Raw genomic sequence first — 11,771 nt, 5'->3', positions numbered from 1 at the left:
GACATTTTTTCTAAACTCTAAATACAGCAACACACCCACCTTATACAAGAAACTGAATAGTTGATTTCCTGCACAAAAACACACAACACAAAAAACTGGATCCACATCAACTAATTCTTTCTCTAACAAACACATGTTCTCTGTTTCAGAGCTACATAGTCAATCACTGTGCAACCACTGACAAACTAATAAAAGCTAGTGACACTATAGAAATAACTCCATGTTTGTTTTTTATTAATAATTATAAAAATGTACTTGAGTTTCCAATGTGTTCAACATGTTGTCTACAAGTAATTGAGTGATATTTATTTTATAGAGTAGAGTAGACAAAATATAGTCAGTGGCAGTCATTCAGTAAAAAACAGTAGAGATGACATTGTTGCCAAACTCTGCAAAAATATTATTATAAATGTCATTAGCATCAGTTCACAATTAATGCACAAATACAAAAATAATCCTTACTTTTATTTGAACACCACCACACATTCTTATTCCTTTCCTTTTCTCTTATTCTGGAACAACTATTTCTTTCCAGAGGTGTCAAATAACAAAGAACAAATACTTTGATATGTTACTTAAGTATAAATGTAAACCTATACTTTACAGGAGTAATTATTTTTTACATTTTCACACAATTATCTGAATTTTCTACTCCTTACATTTTAAAAATAGCCTCATTTTCATTCTGGCTGCTCATCAAAACCCCTATCCAGGTAATCTGATTGTAATTGGATAAGAAGTATAAACATTCAACAGCATATTGGTTTCCTTTTAGAAAAAGTTGATACTTAAGTTGATACTTTAACTTCTACAGAAGTATTTTAAACCCTGGTATCTATACTTCTACCGGAGTAATGAACAGAGATACTTTTCACAATTTTGTTCTTCTCCTTTATCCTGACACAACTCTTCCTCTGCCTTGTCCTGGTTTAACTAAACCTTTTCCTGGACTAACTATTACTTTACCCTCATCCAGACATCTTTTTCTCTCTCTCTCTTTCTCTCTCTGTGCTACACTGGCCACACTCCAAACAGTCCTCTTTTTTATATATCCAAGTCACTGACAGAACCTGATCAAGTCTAATGCTAAGATCCAGAACCAGCTGTGGTTGGCTTAACATAGCCTCTTATAATCTGTAAATTCAAAATAATAGTTATGATAACTTTACACCTGCTATTGTTGCAGAAGCAGTAGTTATATACTGTATTCAAGGTTTGGAACATGAGGTAGTTAATTTTGACATGCTGTAATCAAGCAATTGTAAATTTGATAAGAAAGATGCAGAATTGTGTGAGGGGGCGACATTATTAAAATGTAAGCATGTTTAAGTCATGTTAATTGAATGTATATTGTGTGATAGCAACATGATTTGTATGAACAGTATAGTCCACAACAGACAGATGTTGTGTTAAGTTTTGAAAATGTGACTACAGATTGGACAAATGCATGTTAGCAACTGTAAAAAACTGTAATATATTTACATTGTACTAAAAAACACTCATTTCCAATGTGTATATATGCCACTGAATCAGGGAGCATCCCAAATTGATCAACATTAACATTTTAATATAACATTATAGTCATTGTTTTTTTTTTAGAAAAATGCATTATGGGGAGGGGGGTAATGCACTATAGGTGCAGCCTAAGCTTTTCCCTTCCATTACTTTTATACTTTGTAGTTTTGAAACCAGTACTTTTACATTTACTGATACGCAAGTAGATACTTTAACTTCTACAAAAGTATTTTAAAGCCTAGTGTCTATACTTCTACATACAGAGTAATGAATGGAGATACGTTTCACACTTTTTCCCTCTCCTTTATCCTGACCCAACTCTTCCTTTCCCTTGTTTATCTAAACCTTTTCCTGGAATAACTATATAATAACTGAAGACATCAGAACCAGTCTACACACAAATGTAAAACAGAAAAAGATATTTTAGAGAAACCTTAAGATAAACAGCATAAAAAATAATATATGTATTTTTTTTACTTTACTTCGATTAAAAATATATGCCTGTCACAGAAGGTCGGAAGGTGATATAGCTCTATTCAATCACAAATGGCCAGGTCCACCAGAATGGCCCAAGGCTACACAGAGAGTCCCACCAAGCTCTCTGGCAGCCTGAAAAAGCTGTGAAAGTCCCACAGGAGATCTCCTGTTATTGTTTGGGGCGGGGGGGGCCTTAATTCTCTGGTGGTAGTTGAATGCAGAGTGCTGAGAAAAGGCCAAGGACTTCAGCCAGCCAAGACAGTTAAAGTGTTTACTCTGCATTGCTCTGCACGACCAGTGCACAACCCAAGGCCTCTCCTCTCTTTACATGGTTTGAGGGACAGCAACAGCCCCAATGGACAGTCTATGGGCAGCACAGAACAACAACCCCAACACTATGGAGACTTCTGAGGCTGCACAGAGAACCCCTCCAACTTGCCAGGCATCCAGCACCACCAGAGCACTACCTAAACTCTTCCTCCCCCCATCTCTTTACATGGTTTGTGGGACAGCGACACCCAAACAGCTACAGAGGATAGTCCAGTGGCTGCACAGATAACTCTGCCAAGCACCACCAGTGCACTACCAAAGCTCCCTATCTCTCTACATGACTTGAGGGACAGCAACACCCAACAGCCACAATGGACAGTCCAGGAGCTTTGCAGAGAACTCTGCCAAGCTGCCAAGCACCACCAGTGCACTAACAAAGCTCTCTATCGCTTTACATGGTTTGAAGGACAGCAACACCCCAACAGCCACAGTGGACAGTCCAGGGGCTGCACAGAGAACTCTGCCAAGCACCACCAGTGCACTAACACCAGAAGTTTTACATCTCCCCATGTGGCTCATGGGAAAGCAACAACCCCAACACAATGGAGACTCCAGGGGCTTCACAGAGAACTCTGCCAAGCACCCCCAGTGCACTAACAAAGCTCCCTATCTCTTTACATGGTTTAAGGGCCAGCAACACCCCAACAGCCACAGTGGACAGTCCAGGGGCTGCACAGAGAACTCTGCTAAGCACCACCAGTGCACTAACACCAGAAGTTTTACATCTCCCCATGTGGCTCATGGGAAAGCAACAACCCCAACACAATGGAGACTCCAGGGGCTACACAGAGAACTCTGATAAGCAGCAACACAGAAAAAACTGCATATTCCTGGCACCAAAGCAAAATACCTGAGCTGGTCAGAATAATTATGGCTACAGCAGACAGCACTGTGGGGATAAGTTACCCATTTTAAAGTTGTTGCCCTTAAAAAGGAGGTGATTTTCAGTTGGGACTGGGACTATTAAGTCATTGTGTGTGTGTGATGTGATAAGTAACCAAAATTATTTTTTTTGCACAGTATTTATGTATGTGTGTGTGTTTTAGTGTGTGTGTATATTGAGTTTAGTGTGTGTGTGTGATGTGATAAGGCAACTAAATTTTGGCACAGTATTTATGTGTGTGTATGTGTGTGTTAAGTTTAGTGTCTGTGATGTGATTAGGCATCAACATTTTTTATTTATATATGTGTGTATGTGTGTTGAGTTTAGTGTGTGTAATGTGCTAAGTGAAAAACACTTTTCACAGTATTTATTTGAATATGTATGTATGTGTGTGTTGAGTTTAGTGTGTGTGGTGATAAGCGAACAACATTTTTTGCACACTATATATGTGTGTATGTGTGAGTTTTAGTGTGTGTGTGTGATGTGATAAGGCTACAACATTTTTGCACAGTATGTATGTGTGTGTTAAGTTTAGTGTGTGTGATGTGATTAGGCATCAACACTATTTTTTATTTATTTATGTGTATATGTGTGTTGAACTTAGTGTGTGGTGATAAGCGAACAACATTTTTTGCACAGTATATATGTGTGTATGTGTGTGTTGAGTTTAGTGTGTGTGATGTGATAAGGCATCAACCCTATTTTTACACAATATTTATTTGAGTAATAGTGTATGTCAGTGTGTGTGTGTTGAGTTTAGTGTGTGTGGTGATAAATGAACAACAATTTTTGCACAGTATTTATATATGTGTGTATGTGTGTGATGAGTTTAGTCTGTGTGATGTAATAAGGCATCAACACTATTTTTTTTAATAGTATTTATTTGAGTATGTGTGTATCAGTGTGTGTGTGTTAAGTTTAGAGTGTGTGTTGTGATAAGTCATCAACACTCTTTGCACAGTATGTATATACAGTGCCTCCAAGTAGTATTCAACCCCCTGCACATTTTGTAGGTTTACACATTCGGAGTCAACTTGGCATTGTGACATTTGGACTGTAGATCAGCCTGGACGTGTGAAATGCACTGCAGCAAAAAAGAATGTTATTTCTTTGTTTATTGTTTTTTTAAATTGTAAAAAGTTTATTCAGCGGGTCAATTATTATTCAACTCCTTAAACCACCAGAATTCTGTTTGGTTCCCTCAAGTATTAAGAAGTAATTGAGGCATAAGGAACAATGAGCTACACATGTTTGGATTAATTATCTGTTTTTAACACCTTTTCTGACTATTTAAGCCCCTCCCCAAACTTGTGAACAGCACTCATACATGGTCAACATGGGAAAGACTAAGGAGCATTTCAAGGCCATAAGAGACACAATTGTGGAGGGTCACAAGGCTGGCAAGGGGTACAAAACCCTTTTCAAACTGTTGGGCCTACCTGTCTCCACCATTGGGAGCATCATCCAGAAGTGGAAGGCTAATGGAGCTACTGTTAACCTTCCACAGCCTAGACAGCCTTTCAAAGTTTTCTCCCGTGCCGAGGCCAGGCTTGTCCGAACAGTCAAGCATGGTGGTGACACCATGGCTGATGACACCTGCTCTGCTCCCTGCTCTGCTCCCTGCTCTGCTCCCTGCTCTGCTCCCTGCTCTGCTCCCTGCTCTGCTCCCTGCTCTGCTCTCTACTACTCTACTCTGGTCTGCTGCTGTGCTGGTCTGCTGCTGTGCTGGTCTGCTGCTGAGAGCTTGCTTTAATCTTCAGCTTCTACACTTTTCTCTGTTTTCTTCTCTTTTACTCTCTTCACACTTACTAATCCACTTTTAGTCTGCTTCCTCTTTGCTCTACACACCTATTAATCCACTCTCAGTCTACTTTTATAGACTTTTTCCTCAGGTTTGCTGGATTAGCTGTTTGCTGCTGCAGTTTGTTTGTGTAAGTTTCTAATTTCAACTGAAACAAGGTGAGTGCTTTTTTTTCTCCATGGCTTCTGCTCAGGTTTACACCTGTTTAGAGTGTGGCATGTATAGCTTAGATCCCTTATCCACCGATACTGGTAACAATAGTGGTATTTGTACTAAGTGTGAGATAGTTAGCACCTTGGTGGATAAGGTGAATAAGTTAGAGCTGCACGTCCGGGGTTTAATAAGGGATAGACAGCAGGATTCACTGTTAGCAGCCCCGGGTGTCTCAGGGAGAGTTAGTACCCCCTCGACTCCGGCCTTAGAGCCCTCACAGCGGGGCGAATGGGTAACGTCTCGGCGGCATAGTCGAAAGGCTAAGGCTAATGCTACCGCAAAGGCCACAGCCAGCCCACCTAAACACCACGCTCCCCCAGTTCACGTGTCAAACAGGTTTGCCCCGCTCAGTGAAGCACCAACTGAGGAGCCTGTTAAAGGTACTCTGGTGATAGGAGACTCTATCGTCCGACACGTGAAATTAGCTACTCCTTTAGGGGCACCAGCGGCAACAGTTACTTGTTTACCGGGAGCCAGAGCACCGGACGTTAGTGGCAACCTCAGGTTAGGGAATAGGAGATATTCGAGGGTAGTAATTCATGTAGGGGCCAATGATATTCGTCTGCGGCAGTCTGAAGTAACTAAGGCTAATATTAAAGAGGTGATTAAACAGGCCCAGACGCTGTCCGAGGAGGTAATCTGCTCTGGCCCCATCCCAATGAGGCGTGGTGATGAAGCTTACAGCAGGCTTTCTTCGCTGAACCGCTGGATGTCCAAGTGGTGTGCAGAAAATCATGTGGGCTTTATAGATAACTGGCTACACTTTGAGGGCAAGCCTGGTCTTTTAGGTAGGGATGGTGTCCACCCCACGCGGGAGGGTGCTGCCTTACTTTCATGCAGCATAGCTCATAGTCTTTTAGTTAGTCGGCAGAGTAGTATTAGAAGCTGCTGACAATCCAGAGCCGGGACCAGGCCGCAGACAGAGAGGCTTAACCGACCGTCTGCGAGCTGCAAAGAGACGTTACCTAGATACCAATGTATTCAGACTGTGTCTGTCCCCCGAGTCAAACAAAAACATCAAAAAACTAAAACAGTAAATCTAAATAACTTAACTTATATTAAACAATCATATCCAGACTGTAGTACTAACATTTCAAGCCTAAAGATTGGTTTACTTAATATTAGATCTCTAAATTCAAAAGCAGTTCTGGTGAATGAAATGATAACTGATCAGAAATTCGATGTTCTGTGTCTGACAGAAACCTGGATTAGGCCAAATGAATATGTAGCATTAAATGAAGCCACCCCTGCAGGCTATAATTATATACACAATCCGAGATTGTCCGGTAGAGGAGGTGGGGTCTGCATATTTTTCCAAAGTACCTTAGTTAGCAATCAGAAACACTATGATAATTTTACTTCTTTTGAGCTTCTTTACACCAGTATAATTAATCCAGTTACAAAAAAGAATGCATTTTCTTTAATTAATATCTACAGACCACCAGGGCCCTATTTAGAATTTTTAAAAGAATTTAGTGATTTTGTCACAGACTTAGCAGTAAGTAATGATAAAGTGATTATAGTTGGAGACTTCAACATTCATTTCGAAAAATTGGATGATCCATTAAAAAAGGCATTCACATCGATTTTAGACTCAGTTGGTATTATTCAAAATATAACAGGACCTACTCATTACTGTAATCATACTCTGGATTTAGTTTTGACCCTGGGTGTGAGCATAGATAACCCGAATATTCGTTCTCAAACCTCCGCAATTTCAGATCATTACCTTATTTCATTTAAATTACATCTTAGTCATAATATACGTACATCCCCTAGCTACCCTGTAAAACGTTCAATTACGCCTTTTACAGCCCAACAATTTACAGATAAGCTTCCAGACTTATCAACTCTAATATATTCTCCTATAGACCCAGTAGAACTAGACAAACTAACCGAAGGTTTAGAAAATACCTTTCGCTCTACCTTAGATGTTGTAGCACCCCTTAAACACAAAATAGAGAGACAGAAAAAGCTCGCACCGTGGTACAATGATCAAACTCGTACCTTAAAGCAGTTAGTACGAAATTTAGAGCGTAAATATCGATCAACTAAACTGGAAGTGTTTCACTCTGCGTGGAAAGACAGTCTTGTTAAATATAGAAAAGAACTAAATAAAGCCCGTTCAGCGTATCTGGCCTCACAGATCGAGATTAATAAAAATAATCCTAGAGTTCTCTTTAGTGTTATTTCCAAATTAACTAAAAACCAGGCAGGTACTGAACCTCAGATTCCAGTCATTTACACCAGCAACGATTTTATGGACTTCTTCAATAGTAAAATTGAAAACATTCGGGATAAAATTAAACAGATAAATATTACATCCTCTCTGTCATCTGGTCTGGCTGATCTAGAACAAAACCCTGTTACTGAAGTTAGGTTGGAAGTCTTTAACCCACTTCCACAGCTAGAACTAGAGAAAATTATCTCCTCTTCAAACAGCACAACCTGCACACTTGATGCTGTTCCCACAAAATTACTAAAACAGGTACTGCCAGATATAATTAAACCTCTGTTAATGATAGTAAACTCATCGCTCACCCTGGGCCATGTACCCAAAGCCTTTAAAACAGCTGTAATTAAACCTCTGATCAAGAAACCAAATCTTGATCCTAGTGTACTGTCTAACTATAGACCTATTTCAAACTTACCCTTTATTTCTAAGATTTTAGAAAAAGCTGTAGCCCAACAACTTTGCTCTTACCTGCAAAGAAACCAGATCTATGAAAAATTTCAATCTGGATTTAGGCCTTATCATAGCACTGAGACAGCTTTAGTTAGAATAACAAACGATCTACTTATAGCCGCCGACCAAGGCTGTGTTTCCTTACTCGTACTTCTCGATCTGAGCGCAGCCTTTGATACAATAGATCATACTATCCTTTTAGAAAGACTAGAGAACATGGTCGGTGTAACCGGAAGTGCCTTAGCATGGTTTAAATCGTACTTAACCGATCGCTATCAGTTTGTGAGGTTAAATGATATGTCTTCCAGTTATACCAAGGTAAGATATGGAATTCCACAAGGCTCTATATTAGGACCGTTATTATTTACATTATATATGCTCCCACTGGGCAAAGTTATTAGAAAACACAATGTGAATTTTCATTGTTATGCGGATGACATGCAGCTCTTCATATCAGCCAAACCTGATGACAGAGTGAGATTAAAGAAAATCGAGGATTGTGTAGAAGATGTAAAATCATGGATGTCGCACAACTTCCTCCTATTAAATAGTGATAAAACAGAAGTTCTCCTATTAGGCCCCAAAGCTGCTAGAAATAAATTATCAGACTTAATGCTAAATCTGGCTGACTTCTCAGCCACCCCTGGTTCAGCAGCTAAAAACCTTGGAGTTATCATAGATTCAGATCTAGCATTCGATAAACACATATCTAATGTTACTAGAACAGCTTTTCTACACCTCCGTAATATTGCCAAGCTAAGAAATGCCCTATCACTGCATGACGCAGAAAAATTAGTCCATGCCTTCATTACCTCAAGGCTAGATTATTGTAATGCACTACTGTCTGGATGTTCCGGCAGTAACTTAAATAAACTTCAGCTAGTTCAAAATGCTGCAGCCAGGGTCCTTACTAAAACTAGAAAATTTGACCATATTAGTCCAGTACTATCAGCACTGCACTGGCTTCCAGTCAAATTCCGCATAGACTATAAAATTCTCCTGTTAACGTATAAAGCCCTACATGGACTCGCTCCTGAGTATTTACAAGACCTCATCTCCTGTTATGAACCACCGCGATTACTCAGATCTCAGGGTGCTGGTTTATTAGTAGTTCCTAAAATTCAGAGGAGCTCTGCAGGAGGAAGAGCTTTCTCTTATAAAGCGCCTCAACTCTGGAATAATCTCCCCGAATATGTTCGGGACTCAGACACAGTCTCAATCTTTAAGTCTAGACTGAAAACTTACTTGTTTAGTTTAGCTTTTGGTAATTAATGTTTTTCCCTTTAGATAAGGCTGCAGATTCAGGGGTTCATGGACAGAGGAAACTGTGGTAAACTGAGATGATGGTGCTGTTGTTCTCCCACTGCACACGGTCACTCAGGTTTGTGGACGGTGGAGTGGGTGGATGCTGGTGTTTCAGGGTGCCTCCATGTCTATGTTACCTTCTGGCTCTCTGCCTTTAGTTAGGCTGGTTTATTCAGTTCTGCCGGAGTCATTTGCCACACTCTGATAATGTTTTAATATTCTCAGTTTTGCATAAATCCAGTCAAAACTAATTCCATCTCTCTGCTTTCCTCCGAGTTACTGACTGCCCACCTGTCTGACCCGATAACGATGTTGGACCCTCAGGCTCTCGCGTCTCCTGTCCGGCCAGACTGATGGAAGTTTCTGAAGTCAGCTCTTCTCCACCACCACCACAGATCAGCTGCTCATCGACCATCTTACTCTCCACTACAGATTACATCCAAGCCATTAGTGGCGCTATTACACTCCTGAGTACATAAAACCTATATGGATGTATAAAAGACTTTTTAAATTTTAATTTAAAAGCCGTTTGACCAGTGGTAGGATGGTCCCCCCTCAAATGTGAGTCTTGGTCCTCCCAAGGTTTCTTCCTCCTCCTGCAGCTCTGAGGGAGTTTTTCCTTGCCTCCGCGCTCACTGGGGGTTCTGTATTATGTATATTCTATGTGTAATGTTTTGCCTGATTCTTTGTCCTGTAATCATGTTTCTGTAAAGCTGCTTTGTGCCAACACCTGTTGTAAAAAGCGCTATACAAATAAATTTGATTTGATTTGATTTGAAGATCGAGGTTTTGGTTCCAACCACACCTGTGACGTTTGGCAACAAGATGGCACTGCATATGACCCCAAGAATACCATCCCTACAGTCAAGCATGGTGGTGGCAGCATCATGCTGTGGGGCTGCTTCTCAGCCAAGGGGCCTGGCCATCTTGTCCGCATCCACGGGAAGATGGATAGCACAGCCTACCTGGAGATTTTGGCCAAGAACATCATTTCTTCCATCAAGCATCTTAAGATGGATCGTCATTTCATCTTCCAACAAGACAACGACCCCAAGCACACAGACAAGAAAACCAAGGCCTGGTTCAAGAGGGAAAAGATCAAGGTGCTGCAGTGGCCTAGTCAGTCCACATGAGATACCTAAAGAACCTAGACAACTTGGAGAAGATCTGCATGGAAGAGTGGGCCAAGATTACTCCAGAGACCCTTGCTGGCCTGATCAGGTCTTTTAAAAAACGATTAATAGCTGTAATTGCAAACAAGGGTTATTCCACAAAATATTAAACATAGGGCTTGAATAATAATTGACCCAAATGTTTAGGTTTAAAATTTACTATAATTTAACTGAACAACTTGTATTTTTTTGTTTGTAATATTTAGGCATCTGTTAATAAATTTTGAGTTTGAAGGCTCTTACTTATTTGCAACTTGTTAAATTCGCGAAATGTGCAGGGGGTTGAATACTACTTGGTGGCACTGTATGTTTGTGAGGTTAGTGTGTGTAATGTGATAAGTGAACAATACTATTTCTGCACAGTATTTGTGTGTGGGGAGGATTTAAAAAAGTAGAAAAAGTATTTATGTTTCTTTGTGCGAGTGTGTGTGTATGTGTAGGGGGGGGGGTGTGAAATGTGAACACCACTGTTTTTGCACAGTATTTATGCATGTGTGTGTGTGTATGTGTGGGGGGGGGGTTATGTGCGATCGTTTCAATAAACATAAATACTATGCACAGTATTTGTAAATTTATTCTCATTTTAGGGGGCCATGTTGCTTTTTCGAGTCTGAGAGAGTTAAGTTAGCCATCCTCATGCTCTTTCTGTATTTATTTATTTTATTTATTTATTTATTTTTTATAATACATAAGAATCCAAAACATTTTGGTTAACTGCTGAGATCTAAATACTTTTGGTTAAACGCTGAAATCTAAATAAACTTTTTTGTTGAACTCTGAAATCTAAAAATGTTTGGTTAAATGCTGAAATCTAAAAACGTTTGGTTAAACGCAGAAATCTAAAAATGTTTGGTTAAACGCTGATATCTAAAAAAACTTTTTGGTTGAACGCTGAAATCTAAAAATGTTTGGTTAATTGCTGAAATCTAAAAATGTTTGATTAAATGCTGAAATCTAAAAACGTTTGGTTAAACGCTGAAATCTAAAAATGTTTGGTTAAACGCTGATATCTAAAAAAACTTTTTGGTTGAACGCTGAAATCTAAAAATGTTTGGTTAATTGCTGAAATCTAAAAACGTTTGGTTAAATGCTGAAATCTAGAAACGTTTGGTTAAACGCTGAAATCTAAAAATGTTTGGTTAAACGCTGATATCTAAAAAAACTTTTTGGTTGAACGCTGAAATCTAAAAATGTTTGGTTAATTGCTGAAATCTAAAAACGTTTGGTTAAACGCTGAAATCTAAAAATGTTTGCTTAAATGCTGAAATCTAAAAATGTTTGGTTAAATGCTGAAATCTAAAAACATTTGGTTAAATGCTGAAATCCAAAAATGTTTGGTTAATTGCTGAAATCTAAAAACGTTTGATTGCTAATGTGTTGCTAGGTGGT

At 39.4% G+C, this 11,771-nt stretch overlaps 1 protein-coding gene across 1 annotated transcript; it reads left to right on the top strand.

The window, feature by feature from the left end:
- Window positions 1-4,363: 4,363 nt before the first annotated feature.
- On the top strand, window positions 4,364-9,991 carry LOC125804845 (uncharacterized). The gene has a single exon (XM_049484531.1). It carries the CDS (start codon window positions 5,185-5,187, stop codon window positions 6,109-6,111), a length of 927 nt encoding a protein of 308 aa, XP_049340488.1. The 5' UTR covers window positions 4,364-5,184; the 3' UTR covers window positions 6,112-9,991.
- The last annotated feature ends 1,780 nt before the right edge of the window (window positions 9,992-11,771 follow it).

This window comes from Astyanax mexicanus, chromosome 10 (genome assembly GCF_023375975.1).
Source record: "Astyanax mexicanus isolate ESR-SI-001 chromosome 10, AstMex3_surface, whole genome shotgun sequence".
NCBI classification, from domain to species: Eukaryota; Metazoa; Chordata; class Actinopteri; order Characiformes; family Acestrorhamphidae; genus Astyanax; species Astyanax mexicanus.
The sequence above is the reverse complement of the archived record's forward strand: the minus strand, read 5'-3'. Positions and strand labels throughout refer to the sequence as shown.